The sequence below is a fragment of the Ipomoea triloba genome, chromosome 13, assembly GCF_003576645.1.
Source record: "Ipomoea triloba cultivar NCNSP0323 chromosome 13, ASM357664v1".
In the NCBI taxonomy this organism is placed as follows: Eukaryota; Viridiplantae; Streptophyta; class Magnoliopsida; order Solanales; family Convolvulaceae; genus Ipomoea; species Ipomoea triloba.
In genome coordinates, this window is record NC_044928.1 from 20,060,106 (window position 1) to 20,081,734 (window position 21,629).

Consider the following 21,629-nt stretch of genomic DNA (forward strand, 5'->3'; position numbering starts at 1 on the left):
ATGTATAAAATGAAACTGAATAATATGTCTCACATATTGAGTTGTATATTGTCAAAGTTTAATTTTTTCACTTTTTCTTTTTATTTTGTTTGACCAAAAGTTTTCTCAATTAAATACTAAGACCCCACATACTTAAACGGTTGTTATACTGTGGACCATTGTCCAAAAACGGACAGCCGTTTTTTTAAGTGTAAAGAAACGGCTGTCGTTACATTTTAACAGATCCCGTATTCTTTTTATGTTCATAATAAAATATTAAAATGAAACTACAGTGTATCTAAAATAAAATTATCTCACATATTGTGTTTATATTATCAAATGAAGTTGTAATTGAATTGAAATAGTACTTTAGTTGGGTTGAAATGAAATTGTAGCATGTATAAAATGAAACTGAATAATATGTCTCACATATTGGGTGTATATTGTCAAATAGAACTATAGCTGAATAGAAATGATAATGTAGTTGTGTTGTAATGACACTACATAGTATATAAAATGAAACTAAATAACAGATTCACATATTTGACTGCATATTGTCAAATGAAACTGTAGTTATATCGAAATGATACTGTAGTTGTGTTATAATGAAACTACAGTGTATATAAAATGAAACTGAATAACAGTTTCACATATTTGAGTGTATATTATCTAATGAAATTGTAGTTATATCGAAATGATGCTGTGGGTGTGTTGTAATAAAACTACAGTGTATATAAAATGAAACTGAATAACAGTTTCACATATTCGGGTGTATATTGTCGAATGAAACCATACTTGAATTAATTAGAATTATAATTTAATGGTGTTGTAATAAGACTACAGTGTGTATAAAATGAAATTCAATAACATCTCTCACTAGGCATGAGCGTTGGACAGGTTCGAGGGGTTCGGATTTGGGAACCACACACCCCGTTCGGATTTTGGATAACCTAAATTATCCCATATCTGTTTATTTTAAACGGCTCAACTCATTGGATTTTATTTATTCGGATTGTAGTCGGTTTGAATTGGATTGCGGGTTTTATTGGATTGAAATTAAAAATAAAAAATAAAAACCACAAAATAAAGTACTAAATAAAGTAAAATTTTAACTGTTTACAGTTTACCGTTCAAAAGTTAAGTAGTACGGAGTAACTAGTAAACAACTTAAAAGTTAAAAACTTACAACTTACAACTTATATAAACTTGCCAAGCACCAACGTCCTAAGCGTAGGGGAGATCGGAGCAACAGGGAACGCCTAGACGACGTTTAACCGCTTATAAATTTGGGTTGCAGTAAGTAGATCGAGAGGTCATTCCACCCCCCGAATAAGGGGAATTTTTTCTCAAAAAATCTTGCTCCAATCCGACTTAGCTGGCGAGCGATCCCAGTGCTTAAATGGCATGTAATGACTCTCCCATATGGGAGCTCATGAGATCGAGCCTCAGCGGAGGCGGCACTGACTCTTTGTGTGATAATACCAACATGTTGGGTCAAGTGTTTGAAAATATTCAGTTAATTCCATTTTTGGTCCTAGATTTATAGGTGGCAATCCACTTTCAGTCATTTTTTATATTAAAATATTATCATTTGGTCCTAGTATTATCGTGGCATGACCAATTTTAGTCCTTCAACAACAAAATCGTTGAAATATCGTTAAATACAAAGACATTTCAATCTTTTTTGTACAAAGTATGTTGAACAACTATATTTTTTATGTTTATTTTTTTGAAAAATTCAAAATTGAATACCAAAATGTTCCTGTATTTAATGATATTTAAACTTATTTGTTGATAAAGGACCAAAAATGATCATGTCACAATAATACTAGGACTAAAAGTGAATGTTTTAATAAAAAAGGACTAAAAGTGAATTGTCACCTATAAATCTATGACCAAAAATGGAATTAGCTCTTCCCTAAAAATTTAAAAACATTTTGAAAGTTACAAATACTCCCTTATAAAATTCTATGCAAAAAGAGTTTGATGTATCATAGAGACTAAATTATAACTTCTTTAAATTGAAAGAAAAAATTATACATATGGAGTGTGAATAAAATAATGCGGGTGTCTTTTAGTTTAATCAAAAACTTGACGTCTTGGTGCCCCAATACGAAAAGGATAATTTAAGTATGGGCTAAGTTATACTGTGGTCTTCAGAGTATTGTGGACCATGGTGTAAAACGGTGTTGTTTCTTTTAATAAAAAGAAACAACACCTGTTTTGTGCCGTTTCACGTAAGTAATTCTACTTGTATGACATATTCAATTTCATTTTATATATATGGTAATTTTATTTCAATACAACTACAGTTTTATTTTATTCCAACTGTAGTTTCATTCGACATTATACATACAATAGATGTTCTTATTACAGTGACAGATAGGGTTGTGCAAACTCGACCATATCCGAAGAACCCACCGGATTCGAAATCCGAAACAAGCCATCCGCCCCCGATCCGCATCCGAGGAAGGTTTCAGTTTCAATTGGAACCGCCGGTTCGGATTTTTATTTTTTTTTTATTTTTGTAAATTATACTTTCCATGTTATAATAGCCAAAATTCAACAATTAATTTTTTTTTTATTTCTTCATATTGACATTTTTGTAAAAGACGGTTGTACCAAATATTTAAAATTTAAAGTTAAAACTAAAATATAAAAATAATTTTAGGCTTGCACTTTTTTTTTGAAAATCAAACGAACCAACTTATATTAAATCACTGAAATAAATCGAAATACAGTCAGGCAGGACAAACTCCCACACACCTAGGAAAACATAAGAACCAGTCACATGTGCTAAGACATGAGTTACATGATTCGCAGACCTATTGACATGGCGAACAGAGACGTTCCCAATGTCATTAGCAATACCTCAACATTGTAAGAGAACCAACAAAAGATAGGTCATTTCAAGCAGAATTAAAATTTAAACAAAAGTTTTGGCAATCAGATTCCATGATGATATTGTTGTGCCCTCGACTCTTTAACCATGTAAGCGCCTCCTTAATTGCCATTGTCTCAACAAAGTAGGGGTCTCTCTTACAATTCAAATAACCATTGTATGCAGCCACAAATCGCCATGCATGATCTCGAATAACCGCACCAAACCCCAAATTCTCATGCAATAACGCGGCATCAACATTGCATTTTAACATACCAGGCGGTGGAGGAAACCAAGCTGCTGACTCAACAGTATTATTCTCACGGCTTGCATTAGTAGTATGGACACTGTTTCCATGAATTCACACAATTCTCCACAAATCCAGTTAAGTAGTTTGCAGTCCAAATTTTATTGTTCCATAGCGCATCATTATGTGCAGACCAAGTAGCCCAAAGTCTAAGCAGCCAAACCCATAATTTTATGACTAACATTGCTACGGAGATACCTCTCAACAAAATCAACCAACGAACCTCCAACTTGGCCATCGAAAGCAGCCCATAATCTATTAACAAACAGGCATTCGCAGAAGAGATGGTTAATGGACTCCAGCGTAGAGGAACATAAGCAACACCCTCCTTCTACTGCAACTCCCCTTGCACGCAAAACCTCTCGGATTGGCAATATATTACGGACACATCTCCAAATAAAATTTTTAATTCTTGGTGACACTCTCATCTTCCAAAGGTGTTTCTATGCAGTGAATACCAAGTTAGACTCCTGAACTGAAAGGTCATTCGTCTGAGCTTGATATCCAAGATAAACCGAATATTGTCCTCTCAAATCACCCTTCCAATATCAACAATCAGAAAATAGGGGGTGAAATCGAGGTTATCCATATTCTCTCAACGTCCTGAGCATCAAAGATATCATGCAACAACTCCACATCCCAGTTCCCAGAATTATCTAGCAGGTTACATACCTGGGTTTCACGAAGTTGAGGAGTGCACTCAGTGCGGATATATGGATCCTCTCTATCAGATAGCCATGGGTATCCCCAAACTAGTGTGTCTTTCCCATCACCAACCCTACCAGCCACACCTTCACGGAGAATCTCCTGCCCAGCAATAATACTGCGCCACAAGTAGCTTGGGTTATTTCCCAACTTTGCATCAAGGAAATTACTAGTTGAAAAATATCTGGCATTCAAAAATCGACTTACTAAAGACCAACCCTACTTGGCAAGTAATGCAATATTAAACTCCCGAAGCCGCTTAAAACCAAGCCCTCCACACTGTTTCAGGATGCAAGTAATGCTCACTTCTCTTGTTGGGATGCATATATATTGTGTCTTGATTGGGTGATTTTTTCTATTTAGACTAATTCAACCTGAAGGGACGAGTAATGTTTATGTTCAGGTTCCTTGCGCCCATCTTTATTCTCTTTGGTCAATCTCTTTCTCAAAAGTGGATTTGAGCGTTTCACATATTAAACGGACAAAAAAATTCATAAAAATGAGAAACTCCATTTGGAACTTGCATTTTTTACCAAAAAAGCAAGTCCAATGAAGTTTTTCTATGCTTATCCAAAATTGAAAAGTAAAAGTATCTAATCTTTTCCCAATACTTTAAAATTTGTCAATTTCAGTCAAAAGTCCTATATATAATTAATTAATATAAAGAGTTATATTACACATCACAAAAAAATATTTAAAAAAAAAACTGTTTACACTAATCATTTTTGAAACGTTTGTTTTAGCATAGTATACTAGTACCTTGGGTTGAGACTAGTCCAACTTACTCTAACCTCATTTGAGGTAACTTTCCAAAAATAATTTACTGTATACATAATTACATTTATACACAATTCAATTCATTAAAATAGTGCCTTATTTGAAAAATGAGTTAATTTTATTTTTTGTCTTAAATTTATAGCTTTATTGACGATAGTCTAATTTTAGTCTTTTTTTTTTTTCTTTTCTTCAGAACAACCTCCTTTAGTCCTAGTATGATTCTGTTATGACTATTTTTTATCATCCGTCAACAAAATTGTTGAAATGTCGTTAAATACAAGGACATTTCGATCTTTTTTTATACAAAGTGGGTTGACTCGCTCTCTCTCTCTCTCTACATATATATATATATATATATACATATATATGTATATATATATATATACATATATATATATATATACATATATATATATATATATATATATATATATATATATATATATTAAAATTCAGAATTGAAGACTTAAATGTCCTTGTATTTTACGAAATTTAAACGGTTTTGTTGATGGATGATAAAAATGGTCATGTCACAATCATGGTTGAAAAAAATCGCTAGGCGCTCCTAGAGCGCTCGAGGTGCGCCTAGCGCCTAGGCACCCGTGTATTTTTTATTTTATTTTTAAAAAAATTTGTTTAATTTTCTTAAATTTGTAAAACTAATAATTACGGAGTATAAACTATTTAATACTTTAATAGTTAATACTAAAATATTAAATATTAACCTAAAAAACATATAGAGTTTGAACAATTTAGGATTTTTTTTCGCTTAAAATGATGTCGTTTTGAGTGAAACACTGGTCACAATAATACTAAGACCAAATGGAGATGTTCTGAAAAAATAAGGACTTAAAGTGAATTGTCATTTATAAGTTTAAGACAAAAATGGAATTAGGTCTTGAAAAACAAAAAAGAAAATTACATTTTTAGTCCTCCAATTATACCCACGGTACAAACTTCGTCCATGAGTTATATGCACGACCATTTTAACCTCTAAGTTATCCATGAAGTGACGATTTTAATTCTTGGTGATAGAAATAGCCTCCAAGGAACTAAAATCGCCACTTCATATATAACTTAGGGGTTAAAATGTTACACATATAACTCAGAAACTAAGTTTATACTACGGTAATTTTTTTTAAAAAATAAGTTTATAGTACGGTTATAATTGAAGGATGCAATTTTCCCAAAATCAAAACTCCAAAAATTGGCGACCATTCTTGAACCGCCACTCCGCCCGCCAATGCACCATTTACCAGCTTGATTCCCTGATTCCCTGGCCGCTGATCAACGGAAGTGGAGAGTCTGCTTCTTGGACCAAATAGAATCTGCTAATCGAATGGCTCTGCCTTCGCCTAGTCGAATCTCAAAGCTTGGAAGCTCTTTTTCTGCTCTTCAGTATTTCTCTTAAAATATTCACACCACGAAACTAAGAAACAGATTCAATGGCGACGCCATTCTTGAAAACCGGTGCAACCCAAGACGCTGAAGCTAAAGGAAACTGCTATCCCCATTGGTTCTCTGTAGAAACTGGAATATGCAAAAGCACTCACCCTCCCGTGCACCTCCCATCTGACCCTTTTCTTGATGTTGTTTCCTTCATTTTCTCGCACAAACATGGTGGGGTTTCCGCTCTGGTCGATTCCCAATCCGGAGTTTCGATTTCATACTCGGAATTGCGTTCCCTTGTCAAGTCAACCGCCGCTGGTCTTCATCGAATGGATGTTTCACAAGGTGATGTGGTCATGATTCTGCTCCCCAATTCCATTTATTTCCCAGTTGTGCTTTTGGGTGTTTTGAGTTTGGGTGCGGTTGTGACCACTGCGAATCCTCTCAGTAGTTTGGTAGAGATAAAGAAGCAGGTTTCTGAGTGTAATGTTAGCCTGGTATTTACAACCCTTGAAAGAGTTGATAAATTGGGTACATTGGGTGTTCAGATTATAGGTTTACCACAACATTTTATGTTTGGTTCAGAAAGGAATTTAGATTCTGGTTTTCATAAGCTAATTTCTTGTGATCCCAAATTGGCCCCAAAGCCTAGAATCAAGCAACAGGACACTGCAGTGATACTTTACTCCTCAGGAACTACGGGTAATTGTAAAGGCGTAGTCTTGACTCACGCGAATTTTATAGCTACGGTTGAACTGTTTATGCGGTTTGAAGCTTCACAGTACGAGCATTTAAGTACAGAAAATGTATACTTGGATGTTATACCGATGTTTCATGTGTATGGACTGTCTCTGTTTGGGATGGGGTTGTTATCCTTGGGTTCTACTGTGGTTGTGATGAGAAAATTCGATGCTGATGAGATGGTAAGGGCTATCGACAGATATGGAGTTACTCATTTTCCGGTTGTCCCGCCATTACTAATGGCATTGACAAGAAGAGCAAAGGGTGTTGCTCAGCGTTCTATGAAGAGTTTGAAACAGGTTTCTTGTGGGGCTGCTCCGTTGAACACAAAATGCATTCAAGACTTCATTCGGACTTTCCCTAACGTTGACTTCATTCAGGTTCTTAAAGACTAGGAAGTTTTATTTCAGAAATGTTCTGTTTGGTTTCCCAAATAACAAAGTAGAACTATTCAATTCCATTAGTATCATGCATTTGAACAACAGTTCTTCAAATAATTGAAGTAGGCGTTCCATCTCTACTAAAAGTCTAAGCTGATAGTTGGATTACACATTTATGTTTATATATTATATATTATATACTCTTGATATCTACCTTGCTCTCTATCATTTTTATAGGAAGTAGATAAGATAAGAATGTGAAAACGATCATATGTGGCTCTTGCACTCTGCAGACTTAATTTAATTGCAATATTTATTTTTAGAATATGCACGCGGATAATTCATTAAAATACTTGATAGAATTGGTGAAAAAAACTGAAAATTACTCCCCATAGAAAATCAACCTCATATTATTTACTGAAACTAGAAATCTACAAGCAGTCCCGTTTTTAACCCTTACTTCTTTTGATTGTTGATTATACAATTTGGTCCCAGGGTTATGGCATGACGGAGTCTACTGCTGTTGGAACACGTGGTTATAATACTGAGAAGCTTCATAATTATTCTTCAGCAGGACTTTTGTCACCAAACACAGAAGCTAAAGTTGTTGATTGGATTACTGGTTCATCCTTACCACCCAACAGCACGGGTGAGCTTTGGCTACGTGGTCCTAATGTCATGAAAGGTAAATCTTGCAAAAAATGATCATCTCTGTTGCATAGCATCATTGTTACATTCCGTTCATTGGGAATAGGATTATAGGAAGGGAAGTCTTAAACTATGTCAAAGAAAGTAGTTTTGAAGTAAGTTTGTACTGGATTTGAATGAAAGTTGCAGTAAACTACATAAGATGCCTATTTATAGGGAATTATAGGCTTTCCGGTATTTTAGCATCCAAGCTACTAGTCATTATGTAATTTTCAACCACTATTTCATTGATTCAATATCCATTAGCATATGTGATATGATCTTATCTGAAAGACATAGTAATGCTACCTAAAGGACTAAAATAAACTATTACAACCCTAAAATCTGAAACATATTTGAAAAATATCAAAATACAATAAGTATTGTGAAAAAAGACTGATGTCAAAACTCTCAACAGGTTTAGTCAAGGATATATCAAATTGTTCATTGTTCATTGTTCATAGGGTTTGTTATCTTTCCTTCAGTGATTTGTTTTTCCTGAGAAGGTAATATCGTACTTTGACATTTCGTTTTCCAGGGTACTTAAATAATGTCGAAGCTACTAAGTCTACAGTAGATGATGATGGCTGGCTTCATACTGGAGACATTGTATATTTTGACCAAAATGGATATCTTTATGTGCTTGACCGCTTGAAAGAGATAATAAAATACAACGGCTTTCAGGTTTATAGTTATATCTTTATCTCTATACTAGGTTCCGTAAAATTTTAAGAATCTACCATCAAGACAATGTTAAGAATTATCCATGAAGTTGAGAGTCACAAATGCATTTCTCTTTTGTTGTTCACTTGTACCTTCTGCAGATTGCTCCTGCTGACTTAGAAGCTGTGTTGATGTCTCATCCCGATATTATTGATGCTGCAGTAACCTCGTAAGTCTGGTTCCTTGTTTAACTTCACCCTAACTATTACGGAGAATTATTATTTCTTTGGTCGAATTAAAAATAGTTAATAACCAAGATGAAGGACATAGAGTCCTCTAGTGAGGAGTTGAAAGAAGAGAGCAAAATTAGTTAAAAGTAATGGTCTGACCTCTTTTTATAAGAAGTGAAACTCTTTCAAATCTGTGTTGTATTTGAAGGCATCAAATTAGAGGTTTCATGCGTTTTCAACATGAGCCATGATTTGTGCAGTGAAATAAAAACATTGGGAATTTATTGCATGATTCACTTTTCTTTTAAGTCATTGTATATTGTAAACGTGAAGACAATTTCCCCTCCTATGGACTCGAATCTGTGACCTGGCTCAGATACCACCTGTTAGGGTCAATTGCTTACCATTACGCCAAAACCTATAGCTTATAGCGAAGGTGCTACTTTATTTCCTTATATACTGCCACATTTTCAAGAGGCAAGGTGCTGGACTTGGCTTTTCACCGGCCTCTGCCCAACAATCCCCTAGCCACCAATTACTGGACTTGGCCCTTTACCGGCCTCTGCCCAACAATCTGCCTTCGCTTTGAGCCAATATACTTTAGGCAGCTTAAGTATTTTGAGGAGCTTTGTATTAGCTTCTCCAGAAACCATATGGAAGTAGCACTTCACTAATAACGTTTGAAGCCATATATTATTTGCCTGAAGCTTGTTTATTTGTATAGAGTCATTAATGAAGAAGTCGGGGAAATTCCAGTGGCTTTTGTGGTCAAGAAAGATAGCTCCACACTTTCCCAAGCAGATGTAATCGATTTTGTCGCTAAGCAGGTCTCTCTCTCTCTCTCTTTTCTCTAACACGCATGCATGCTTGAAACCATGGTTCCTTAACAGCTCAAGGATTTACAACTATAATGGCAGGTTGCACCGTACAAGAAAGTGAGAAAGGTCATTTTTAGAGGGTCGATACCAAGGTCTGCAGCTGGAAAGGTTCTAAGAAAGGAACTGCGGAACTTGCTGAAATCGAGAATGTAGGGTAACTGATGCTGCCCGCTTTGAGCAGCCAGGTAAAATGCAGTTGCCATTCAATACTCTGGTTTACCCTTTTGATTTGGGTTCATATAGCAAGAATAGGATAAAGATAGTTGGCAAGAGTATTTTAGGTTCATAATTTGAATGTGATATTTGATCCCTTCACATTTCTGTTTTTCTTTTCAGTGAAATATATTAGAATGAGATTCATTTCTAACAGTTGGGTATAGTTACAATGTTAGTTTGAATTGTTAGCCTCCTCTCTTCTCTTCTAATGTAATGAATTTTTTTGCTTAGAATTGTACATCTAGTTTTTATACAACACTATTGAANTTTTTTTTTTTTTTTTTTTAATATTTAGGTGATTCCAATTTCGTCAGATTAATTCTAAGCCCACAGGTCCTGCCCCTAATCACAGGCCGCAATCAAACTCATTTTGACATGCTAACTGCTAAGCTAAGTCACAAGATGCTTAGACACATCAAATTTGTTTAAGTGTTATAAATCGTTGGTGTAGCGGCATAATTTACGATTCGAGACTAAGAGAGACGACAAGTTTTTTTATAAAAGAAAAGGAAGTAGAAAAAAAAAAAAAACTAGATTCACAAATTTAAAATTTCATTCTCTCAATATCAAAATAAAATAACAATTGTCAAAATAAGAAAGGAAAATTATTTTAATATAGATAATATTGATGCCTTAAGTTAAAATCATTATTTTATTGACATTTACAATGATTATTGCTATATTCATAATAGTTGACCTTAATAATTAACAAGATGAACCTGTTTGGTAAATAGTGGATTTGTCAAAAATTAAAATTTTGGCGAATATATCATTTTAACATTTTTACTAAGGTAAAAACACCAAAAGAAATATTTGATAGCATGACAGTTTAAAATAACAGTTTGCTCTAAATTACCAATTTGCTAATGGCGTTTTGCAAAAATAAAATCTTTTCTCAAAACACCCCTTATCAAACAAAATATTCATGCAACCAATCAATTTGTAATATATTCATTGAATTCATAGTGCATGCCTAAGTATCAACTCCATTGTCGTTGGGTAAGTTCAACACCATTGGCTATAATTATTGTTATGTTCAATGAGAAGATGGACGGTATATGATGCATATAAAGCATAGAAAATCATATAAAACCAAAAACTTACTAAACACAAAAAATCATATAAGAAAAGCAAACAATATATACATTTACCATATAATCAGATAAATAAAAAAAAGATATATAAAAATTAAATTTAGAAAAGGAAAAATATTGTTTTGATCTCTAAATTGTTTTGCAATTGTCAATTTAGTCCCTAATTTTCAATTTGAACAAATGTGATCCTCGAATTATTTTAAATTTGGTCAATTAAATCCCATAGCCACTATTCCTTTTTTTTTTTTTTTTTTGGTAAATTCATGGGGTCTTTCTCTGTCCGTTTAACGGTCCAGGTACACCCACGTTCGCTCCGGGAGGCATGGGAGCTGGCCCAGGGGGAATCGTCACTTGTGGGAATCGAACCCGGGTTCTCCCAGAATTCTTCCCCACAAAGAATTCCGTTAGTTAGCTGTTATTCCGTTAGTTAGCCGTTAGTTAGCCGTTAGTTACTCTAATTTTAGTGGGCATTTTAGACTTTTTTCTCATTACCCCCTTTTACCACCACTCAACAAGGCTCTAACTATTATCGCTTAATAATTTGACAAATGCGGATGTGATGGAGGAGACCATAAGACTTAATGGGGCATATGGCCATTGGAGAACAAGTTGAGAGGTAAGTTGTATAAAGATAGCGAGGAAGAAGATGGTGGATTTGCGGCTTCCACTTCTGAAGGTGGCAACGACGACTCTTCCTTCAGCAACTATAGTCTTTCGTAGGTTGCGTTTGTAAAGGTGGCAGTGATCACCATCACCGACTTGTGAAGACAGCAGTGAACCCACCACGTTTCCACCCACGACTTGGCCATGTCCGCCGGCGAGGTACATTGTTAATCTTGTGGCTCCCGACGGGGATTGCGTTGGTAGAAACACGCGAGAATAAGGAGAGTGATGTAGTAAATACACCGGTTTACGATTAGGTCTATGTACTGATTGGGGTATATGGGTTCGGGAAACAATGACAATAGGTCGGAAGTCCCCGAGAAAGTATGCGTTAAGTGAAGGTCCAAAAGTCCCCCTCCAAGCAATAAATGTGTTATTTATAGGCGAATGGAGGGAGCACATGTCGGGCGTTCGACATACTCGCCACGTGTCCCACATGCACTGGCGTGGTCGGTGACCTTCTCAATAGGTACTGACAGGGTAATTGGGTACCTGACCCGGAACCATTGGCAGGACCCAAAACATTGTCAAGACAGTTGCCGTTCAAACTACCCAAGACACCTCACTCCTCAGCATCAATGCGCAACAGTCCAACTCCTCAGCATTGATGACCAACGTTCAGCTCCTCAGCATTGATGACCAACGTTCAGCTCCTCAGCATTCAGCTCCTCAGTATTGATGACCAACGTTCAGCTCCTCAGCATTGATGACCAACGTTCAGCTCCTCAGCATTAATGCTCCACTACTGAGCTGAAGGGAATAAAAGGACTCACAACGCAAAGTAGAGGGACGACACTTGAACTTAGACAAAATAACACTCAACTCATTTTGTACACTGAGCACTGCACTCAATACTGTATTCAAATACTTGATAACATTCATACTCAAATAATATACCGGTAACATTATTACCGTCATTGGTGCTTTCATTGAGAGCCGAGATCATATCTCAGGCAAACTTCACACATCACAAACACTTCTATGGCATCGCCTTCTTCAAGCAGTGTCATGCTCATCAAGTGGCGTTCGCCTCTTGCTCATCAAGCCACACTTTTCACAAATCACAAACCACTCAGTTCATCTCATCACTATCAATGGCATCCAGATCCAACCCTGCTCTCATGGTTCTCATCGAGTGAACAATGGTCATCCCGGATCCAGCAGCTCTCATGGTTCTTATTGAGTGAACAATGGTCATCCCGGATCCAGCAACTCTCATGGTTTTCATTGAGTGAACAATGGTCACCCCTCGGGTGATCTTCGTGGACAGCTCAATGGTCACCCCTCGAGTTATCTTCGTAAACAGCTCAACAGTAACCGCGTGGGAGATCGCCGCAAGGGTGATCTCCGTAGCCAACTCAACAACAACCACGGGCACTTCCTCATCTAGTGCATCAGCCCTTTTCAAGTGGCTCTGCTCCTCAAGCAGCGTCACCTCATCAAGTGGCGCTGCTCTTCAAGCAGCATCACCTCATCAAGCGAGCATCACCTCATCTAGTGCATCCGCCCTTTTCAAGTGGCCCTGCTCCTCAAGCAGCGTCAACTCATCAAGTAGCGCTGCTCCTCAAGCAGCGTCACCTCATCAAGTGGCGCTGCTCCTCAAGCAGTGTCAACTCATCAAGTAGCGCTGCTCCTCAAGCAGTGTCACCTCATCAAGTGGCGCTCCTCCTTAAGCAGCGTCACCTCCTCAAGTGGTGTCACCTCCTTAAGTGGTGTCACCTCCTCGAGCAGCATCACCACCTCAAGTAGAGTCACCACCTCGAGCAGCATCACCTCATCGAGCGGTGAGTGGTGTCACCTCCTCAAGTGGCGATGCTCCTCAAGCAGCGTCACCTCCTCAAGTGGCGATGCTCCTTAAGCAGCGTCACCTCCTCGAGCAGCATCACCACCTCGAACAGCGTCACCACCTCGAGCAGCGTCACCTGCTCGAGCGGCGTCACCTGCTCGAGCAGAGTCACCACCTCGAGCAGCATCACCTCTTCGAGCGGTGAGTGGTGTCACCTCCTCGAGCAACTTCACCTCCTCAAGCGGCGCTGCTCCTCAAGCAGTGTCACCTCCTCAAGCGGTGAGTGGCGTCACCTCCCCGAGCAGCGTCACCAATAAATATGCCGAGGTCGTCTCCCTTATGGCCGGCACGAGATTCGATCTCGCTAGCTACCTGACGGGAGAGTGTTTTCCTGGGTCAAGTCAAATGCTTGATTTCAAAAACACCACACTCTAGTCCCTTAGGGCTGGCACGAGATCCAATCTCGCTAGCTACCTGACGGGAGAGCTGACCTTTGACCGAGCCTACGGCTGGTCGAAGTGAAGTCACGCACAGAGCGACAAAAAAAAAAAAAAAACCAAAACCGTGACCTCGGCCCAGCGCCGAGGTCACGCCCATCGTGACCTCGGCCCAGCGTTGAGGTCACGTCCATGGTCACGCCTCCGTGACCTCGGCCACCGAGGTCACGCCTCGGCACGGAGACCTGGCCTCGTGCTGAGGACGCAACGTAAAAAAAAAAATAAAAAATTCCATCCAATAAAATTTCCTTCTAGAATCCAACATATCAAATTTTCAGCACAAGTGCCAAGCTATTACTCCCTAGCTACCTCAGCCATTCTCGCCAGCTAGGGAGTGGGGGGCTGGTGACAGGGTAATTGGGTACCCGACCCGTAACCATTGGCAGGACCCAAAACATTGTCAAGACAGTTGCCGTTCAAACTACCTAGGGCACCTCACTCCTCAGCATCAATGCGCAACAGTCCAACTCCTCAGCATTGATGACCAACGTTCAGCTCCTTAGCATTCAGCTCCTCAGTATTGATGACCAACGTTCAGCTCCTCAGCATTGATGACCAACGTTCAGCTCCTCAGCATTAATGCTCCACTACTGAGCTGAAGGGAATAAAAGGACTCACAACGCAAAGTAGAGGGACGACACTTGAACTTAGACAAAATAACACTCAACTCATTTTGTACACTGAGCACTGCACTCAATACTGTATTCAAATACTTGATAACATTCATACTCAAATAATATACCGGTAACATTATTACCATGGTTGCAGTAGGCGCTAGGCGCTAGGCGCTAGGCGCTAGTCGGGCGGTAGACTAGCGCTTAGCGCCTAAGCGGTCTAGGCGGCGACCTATAAAAACAAAAAATTAATTCATGTGTGTGGGTGTATGTCATATATTATATTATATATTATATATATATCTCTTACTTCTCTTACTTATATAAATAAATAAATTTAAATATATATAAATATAATAATAAAATTAACAAGGCCGGCTCGCTTGAGTTAACTCTGCTGAGTTGGGCAAGTTAACTCGGCCAAATTAGGCCTAGTCGGCCGCCAACTCGGCCCAGTCGGCCGAGTTAGGCGCTAGGCGGCTTCCTAGGCGGACGCCTAGGGAGCAAGTCGCCTCGGTCTAGGAGCGCCTAGCGCCTAGGTGGGTGCCTAGGCGGCCTAGGCGGGGATTTTTGCAACAGTGATTATTACCGTCAGGTACACATGGGTATCGATTCTTGACAGGTCCATTCATGGTGAGATCGGGCGAAGCGTTAGACATAAGAGTTTGTCCTTTATTGTAAGAGGCAATTCGGTAGAGGGATCCGGTTGGGACCTGAGCTACGGGGTTGGGATCGATCTAAGAAGGCACCTTGTTTTCAAGTCGGGTCGGATGAGACCCAACGGGGTCAGATATGATTGGTAAATGTTCTTCTCCATAAACGGAGTATATTCCGAGCATGTGTAAGTAGTAAGTACGTATGACCGAGATATATATCCTATCAGAGAGTATCTCAAATCTTCCTTCCAGCATAATCACCTTGCTGGGCACGGTGGGTTGCCAGAGGTTCACATTGGTCACGATGCCATTGCCACTCAAGATGGAGACATTGCGGTGGCGTTGTTGTGCGAAGGCGGCAATGGTCTCCACGATGTCGCTCCCGCTACTAATCTCCATCATGTGGTATCGTCATGGTGTCGCCATCACCGCGAGTAAACTCTATCTCCCTCCTCAACCCAAGATGGCTGCTCATCCCAACACCCTTGCTAAAAGTGATAAAAGGGATAATGAGAAAAGTCTAAAATGCCCACTAAAATTATTAGGGTAACTAACGGCTGACTAATGAAATAGTGGCTATGGATTCAATTGACAAAATTTAAAGTAATTCGAGGATCACATTTTTTAAAATTGATAATTATAGGCTAAATTAATAATTACAATACAACTGATGGAATAAAACAGTGATTTCCCTTTAGAAAAATAACATCTGAAAGTGTGAAACTTGAAGAATTTAAACTTGGAAGAGATGTAAATGCCGTATAGGGAGATAGATAAGCGCTCTGATAGTATGGGACAAAGTTCACAACCAAATGCGACAAATTAATTTGTGGGATAGTGAAAGAATGGTTTGGGAATGGTTTGTGATGTGCGATTCTGATCTTCGAAGTCCGTCACTACCCTATTCATGTCCACACAATTCCCTCTCACACCCATTTCAAGTTCAAGCCATGCATCCACTCCCCACTCCCCCCTATCGCCCATTCCCATGGCAGCAACACCTTCTGCTGCTCCGCGAATCATATCGTCTTTTCCCTTTCCCAATCACCATTCAAGAATCACCCCTTTCATCTCTCCACGGAATTCCAGAAAAATTCCACTGCTTGCCTCCAATGGCCTACAAATCACCAACCCTGCAAACATCAAACTTCTTGGGCCACACCCCAAGTTCTTGCGATTGGGTATTCACAAATCTCACTCAACTTCCAAATTCCTTGCCCATTCAGTGGGATCAGACGGCAGTAGTATCACCTCCACAAGCCTTTCAAGCAAGGTAAAATCTTTTAATTTGTAAAAATCACTTTTATCTGCAAGTGTTACGTTTGTGTTGGGCAGAGGCCAGTAAGTGCCAAGTCCAGCACCATTATGTGGCTAGAAGATTATTGGACAAGGGACTGTAAAGGGCCAAGTCCACCACTGCTCTCGAAAATGTAGCCCTATAAGAAAATAAAGTTATGAATTCGCAGTTTTTGGCATAGTGATAAGCTCTTGATTCTAACCAGTGATGAGGCTAGGGGATTATTGGACGGAGGCCACTAAGGGCCAAGTTCGGCACCATGTGAACCCTGACTCTACTAGTTATAGTTTTTGGCGTATTGGTAGGCGCTTATAAGAAAATAAAGTTATGCATTCGCTGGTTTTGACGTAGTGGTAAGCTCTTGATTCTAACCTGCTAGGGGATTGTTGGACCGAGGCCGGTAAGGGCCAAGTCCGGCACCATGTGGACCCTGTCTCTACTAGACTACTAGTTATAGTTTTTGGCGTATTGGTAGGCGCTTATAAGAAAATAAAGTTATGCATTCACTGTTTTTGGCGTAGTGGTAAGCTCTTGATTCTAACGTGCTAGGGGATTGTTGGACGGAGGCCAGTAAGGGCCAAGTCCAGCACCATGTGGCCACTAGTACCGTGACTCTACTAATTTTAGTATTTTGCGTATTGGTAAGCGCTTATCCTAACAGTTTGGTATGCCCTTAAATATATCAGTTATGAATTTTTATTTTTATGCTTTTTTAAAGGTGATTGGCGTTTTCCATTTGCTAGTTTCACTTGGGCTTATACTAGCAATGGATAAGTACTTGAAACAGGCATTTGTGGCTGCTGCCATTAAGTTCCCAAGTGCTCTATTTGGGATGTTTTGCACTTTCACCGTTTTAATAGCTCTTGATACCGTTCTCCCTGCCGCAGCAACTGGCTTGATGAACTTCTTTGAGCCTGCACTTTTATTTATTCAAAGATGGCTTCCACTGTTTTATGTGCCTTCTTTGGTGGTCTTGCCTCTAGCTGTTAAAGACATTCCAGCTTCTTCAGGGGTGAAGATTTTTGGCATTCTAGGTACCCTTTTGCTTATTTAACACTACAACACCTTTGTACTTGTGTTTTCAATTGGATACTGTTGTCCCACGTTGAAAATGTAAGAGAGAACATATGTGTTTATAAGGCAATGTGTTAGACTAGCTAATTGATTGGATTCAGTCTTTTAGTGTGGTTTGACCCATGTGCTTTATAGCCCAGTTGAGTGACCTTGGCTTGGCCCAATCTGATACTAAGGGCAAATTATACAATGGACCAGAAAGTGTTAACTGCAAAAACATAATTTCACAGTTGGATACTAGGAATACATGAAGCATCTAGCTAGTTATTTTACAGTTCTAATTTTTAATGTAAAAAAGTTTTTCATCATGCAACATGGTGTAACTGAATTTGGACTTGTGCAGTTGGAGGCTGGCTAGCTTCACTTTGTGTTGCTGGCTACACAGCTATTTCAGTAAGAAAGATGGTAAAGACAGAAATGATAGCAGCTGAGCCTATGTCAAAGCCATCTCCTTTCTCTTCTTTGGAGGCATGGACATGGACTGGAATTCTCTTGATATCATTTGTTGGGGCACTTTTCTACCCAACAGCTCTTGGCACAAATGCCAGAACATGCCTGCCTTTCCTACTCTCGTCTACTGTGTTAGGCTACATTGTTGGTTCAGGGTAACACTCCAATCATATTATAGTGTTCCTACATCTTTTCAGCTAATGCCCTGTAATATCTTTGTGTCCATGTTTTCAGTTAACCCGATTTGATGTGGTGTGTCATTTTAATCCTTTCTCACTGGTAAATTGATGCTCAGGCTTCCAGCAGCTGTGAAGAAGATTCTTCATCCAATTGTTTCCTGTGCAGTCTCTGCAGTTCTCGCTGCTGCAGCTTTTGGATACTTTTCTGGCTCTGGACTTGATCCAGTTTTAGGTACGGACCGTACTTCGTATATGTCATCCTTTGGTCCATTAGCAATATATGTTGCTTATGATGCATTGATGCCTAAGGAAAGTGTTGAGCTTGTCTCGTATAAGGAATAGACGTATTTTCAAAAAAAAAAAGGAATAGACGTAGAGGGGATTAGGTTGGGCCATGGTACCGGGGTAGATGCCTATAAATACATTAGTCGTATGAATGATCACCATCACAATTAATAAAAGAAGCAAAAAGAAAGGGAAAACACAACAAATCATAAACTTTTTGAAGCCATCTTTCTAATAATAGTATTAGGTTTTCAACAAGGAGGCCATGAAAGATTTGGCTCTACTTTTAAATTATTTATAGGATATAAAATCTTTGAAGATTACCTGACTAAATTATATATCTGTATCCTTTGAATGGAAATTGACATTCTTGCTCTGCTTTGCTGATTCTGGTTCACAAACTGCTGTAACTAATCTGCCTGTTTTTTCTGACTCTCTTTCCAGATTCTCACTTCTCGTTCCGTTTTGAATCTATTATTGCCTAATCCATCATGTAACTGTGAACTAAGCTATTTTAGTGGATTTCTGTATTCATGTCTATCACAAAATGCACGTTAGTCAGTGTTTGTTTTGCAATAATAGCTAAACAAATGCCATTTTGTATGAATTTGTGCATAATCCTCTTTGATATTTAATCAGGGTATTATCTTACAAAGGCCTCAGCTAATCCTGGAGCTGGTGACATTTTAATGGGATTTTTGGGATCAGTTATCATCTCCTTTGCTTTCTCAATGTTCAAACAAAGAAAGGTCAGTTTCTTTGAACTGTATATCACATAATTTCCTATATCTCATGCAAGATATAGTCAAATAAAACAACTTAAAAAGAAAGGGCTATTTGTGCTGAATGGATAATAGGGTAGAATATGAAATGAAGTTTCAGATTAAGAAAAGAAAAAGATTAAGAATAGATAATAGGGCTATTTCTTTTGAGCAATCTTGTTCTGGCTTCTGCATTGCTTGCGCCAAGCCGCCAAACCACACTAAAAGACTGAATCCAATCAATTAGCTAGTCTAACCTTGACCTTATAAACCCATATGGGGACTCTTAACACTGCTAAATTTTGATATGATACTTAATTTCCTCTCTTATGATTGCAGCTTGTTAAGCGACATGCAGCTGAGATTTTCACCTCTGTCATAATTTCTTCATTATTTTCTTTGTATTCTACTGCATTCATTGGGCGGCTTGTTGGCTTAGAACCAGATTTAACAGTATCTATTCTACCGCGATGTATAACAGTCGCACTTGCTCTAAGCATTGTTTCTTTCTTTGAAGGTCAGCAACTTCCTTGAATTCAAAAGATTTTTTTTAAAAATTTTCTTTTAGATGAGAATATCACAAAAGGGACTTATCATATCAAACTCACTATTGCATATTATACTAAAAATACATTTGTACTTGATCCAGGTACCAATTCGTCTCTCACGGCTGCTGTCGTTGTACTAACTGGTCTTGTGGGTGCCAATTTTGTCCAGACGGTGTTAGATAGACTTGGCTTCACCGATCCTATTGCTCGAGGAATTGCAACTGCTTCTAGGTATGACCAATTTCTTGAGATGAAAAATAAGTTAGCCATTATCAATTGCATCAGCTGCTTTTAGGAGACGTTGAGATGAGAGAGTATTTGGTTTGAGTAGGACCTTATTTAGATGATCTTCATTACTAGTCTTTTCCATTTTCATCTTACACTACTTATATGAAAAGGGAGGGGGGGGGGGGAACAAATTTGCAATCACATTGTTGGAGTTATTAGCATGCTCTTTCACCTTTTGAACTTTGAAGGGAATACCGTATGATACTAGTATCAAATTCATCACTTAGATAACTTGTGATCCCTATAAAAGTGGCAACCTTATTTGATTGAACATGCTCTAATACCAAGTTAGAAAAACATTGGGGTCAAACCACACTAAAAGACCGAATCCAAACGTTATTTTTGGGATGACGAGGAAAATCCGCAATCACTATTCAAGGGTGTGCACTGAGTAAACCCTATTTTGTGACACTAGCCGGCAAAGGACCACAAGGAGGTAAACCAGCCTAGGTTGCCCATAGCTAACCGACTCAAATCAAGAAGGTTGGGATTAGAATTCATGACCTTGTGGTTACAAGTTTGCATCCTTAGTTATCTTGGTTGGGGTTACCCCCACCATATGTTTTCTTTTATTTTTTCAAATGTGGGACTCTTAACAAAGAGCATGCAACATGACTAAAATCTAACTCGTAAACTAGTTGAGTTTTTGTAATGAAAAACAAGAAGGATCCTTCTGCATTAGAAGTTAGAGTAAAATGGAGGCTGCTTATCTGTGTGTTGTTTCAGTGCTCATGGATTGGGTACAGCAGCATTGTCGGCCAAGGAACCGGAAGCCCTTCCATTCTGTGCGATTGCATATGCTCTGACCGGTATATTTGGTTCATTGATTTGCTCAGTTCCTGCAGTGAGACAGAGCTTAATTGCAATAGTTGGTTGAATAGGAGGGTAAGGTATTCTTCACATCTTGGTATTTAATTTGCAAGTGAAATCCTCTTTATTCCATTCTCTTACCAATCTCTCTCTCTATATATATTTGGTTGATATGCAGAGCTATTTATTTAGCAACAGTCAGTCTAATTACATGTGAGTGGCATTTTCTTTTGTGTTTTGCATGTTGTCAAAGACAAGGACAATGTATGTATATGTATATATATTTGAAGATTAGAAGAATATGCTTCAAGCTCAGCACTTTCTTTGCCTTCAGATTCTCAATATGCATGTGTTGGATCAACTGCTAAATAGTTAAACAACTCATCTAAAAACATCTCTTCCTTCTTCATATGCCAAAACACTCTCGCACACTGCTTCAATTCCTAATCAACCTCAACACTAATGTCAATTTTTTTTACCAATCTGCTCCATGTTTTGACATTGCATTACCGGTTTATATCAATCTAGCGTTACATGTTAACGGAGTAAATTAACAGAGTGTTTGGTTGGAGAGAATTACAATTCTTTCATTTTCATGGAATTAGAATCTCATACCTTCTTTGGTATTTCAATTTCATGAATTTTAGGGGAAAAAGAAAACCTTCAAACAAAATTACCCTCTTTTTTAAAAACTAAAATTGATGTTGACACCTCCCTTCCTCCTTCTCCTTGATGAATCATTTCTATGATGTTTTTTAGACGAGCTTTTAAGAAACTTAACATTTTATTATGTT

At 38.4% G+C, this 21,629-nt stretch overlaps 2 protein-coding genes and 1 pseudogene across 5 annotated transcripts; 2 read left to right on the forward strand and 1 right to left on the reverse strand.

Moving 5' to 3' along the window:
* Nucleotides 1-5,873: 5,873 nt before the first annotated feature.
* Nucleotides 5,874-10,322, forward strand: LOC116001617 (4-coumarate--CoA ligase-like 6). 2 transcript variants are annotated; one of them, XM_031241507.1, is made up of 7 exons: nucleotides 5,874-7,159; nucleotides 7,655-7,844; nucleotides 8,385-8,530; nucleotides 8,671-8,738; nucleotides 9,464-9,566; nucleotides 9,657-9,802; nucleotides 10,129-10,322. In XM_031241507.1, exons 1-6 carry the CDS (start codon nucleotides 6,095-6,097, stop codon nucleotides 9,768-9,770), a joined length of 1,686 nt encoding a protein of 561 aa, XP_031097367.1. In that variant the 5' UTR covers nucleotides 5,874-6,094; the 3' UTR covers nucleotides 9,771-9,802; nucleotides 10,129-10,322. The 2 variants fall into 2 exon arrangements, with proteins under 2 accessions (XP_031097367.1, XP_031097366.1); XM_031241506.1 differs by lacking the exon at nucleotides 10,129-10,322 and having other exon boundaries at nucleotides 9,657-10,066.
* A 1,138-nt stretch (nucleotides 10,323-11,460) lies between these two features.
* Nucleotides 11,461-15,545, reverse strand: LOC116001332 (annotated as a pseudogene).
* A 478-nt stretch (nucleotides 15,546-16,023) lies between these two features.
* On the forward strand, nucleotides 16,024-21,153 carry LOC116002611 (plastidal glycolate/glycerate translocator 1, chloroplastic). 3 transcript variants are annotated; one of them, XM_031242778.1, is made up of 9 exons: nucleotides 16,024-16,416; nucleotides 17,159-17,474; nucleotides 17,858-18,119; nucleotides 18,260-18,375; nucleotides 19,068-19,177; nucleotides 19,529-19,706; nucleotides 19,839-19,968; nucleotides 20,752-20,915; nucleotides 21,014-21,153. In XM_031242778.1, the coding sequence occupies exons 1-8, from the start codon at nucleotides 16,051-16,053 to the stop codon at nucleotides 20,900-20,902; spliced, it is 1,629 nt and encodes a 542-aa protein (XP_031098638.1). In that variant the 5' UTR covers nucleotides 16,024-16,050; the 3' UTR covers nucleotides 20,903-20,915; nucleotides 21,014-21,153. The 3 variants fall into 3 exon arrangements, with proteins under 3 accessions (XP_031098638.1, XP_031098637.1, XP_031098636.1); XM_031242777.1 differs by having other exon boundaries at nucleotides 20,752-20,910; XM_031242776.1 differs by having other exon boundaries at nucleotides 20,752-21,153.
* Nucleotides 21,154-21,629: the final 476 nt, after the last annotated feature.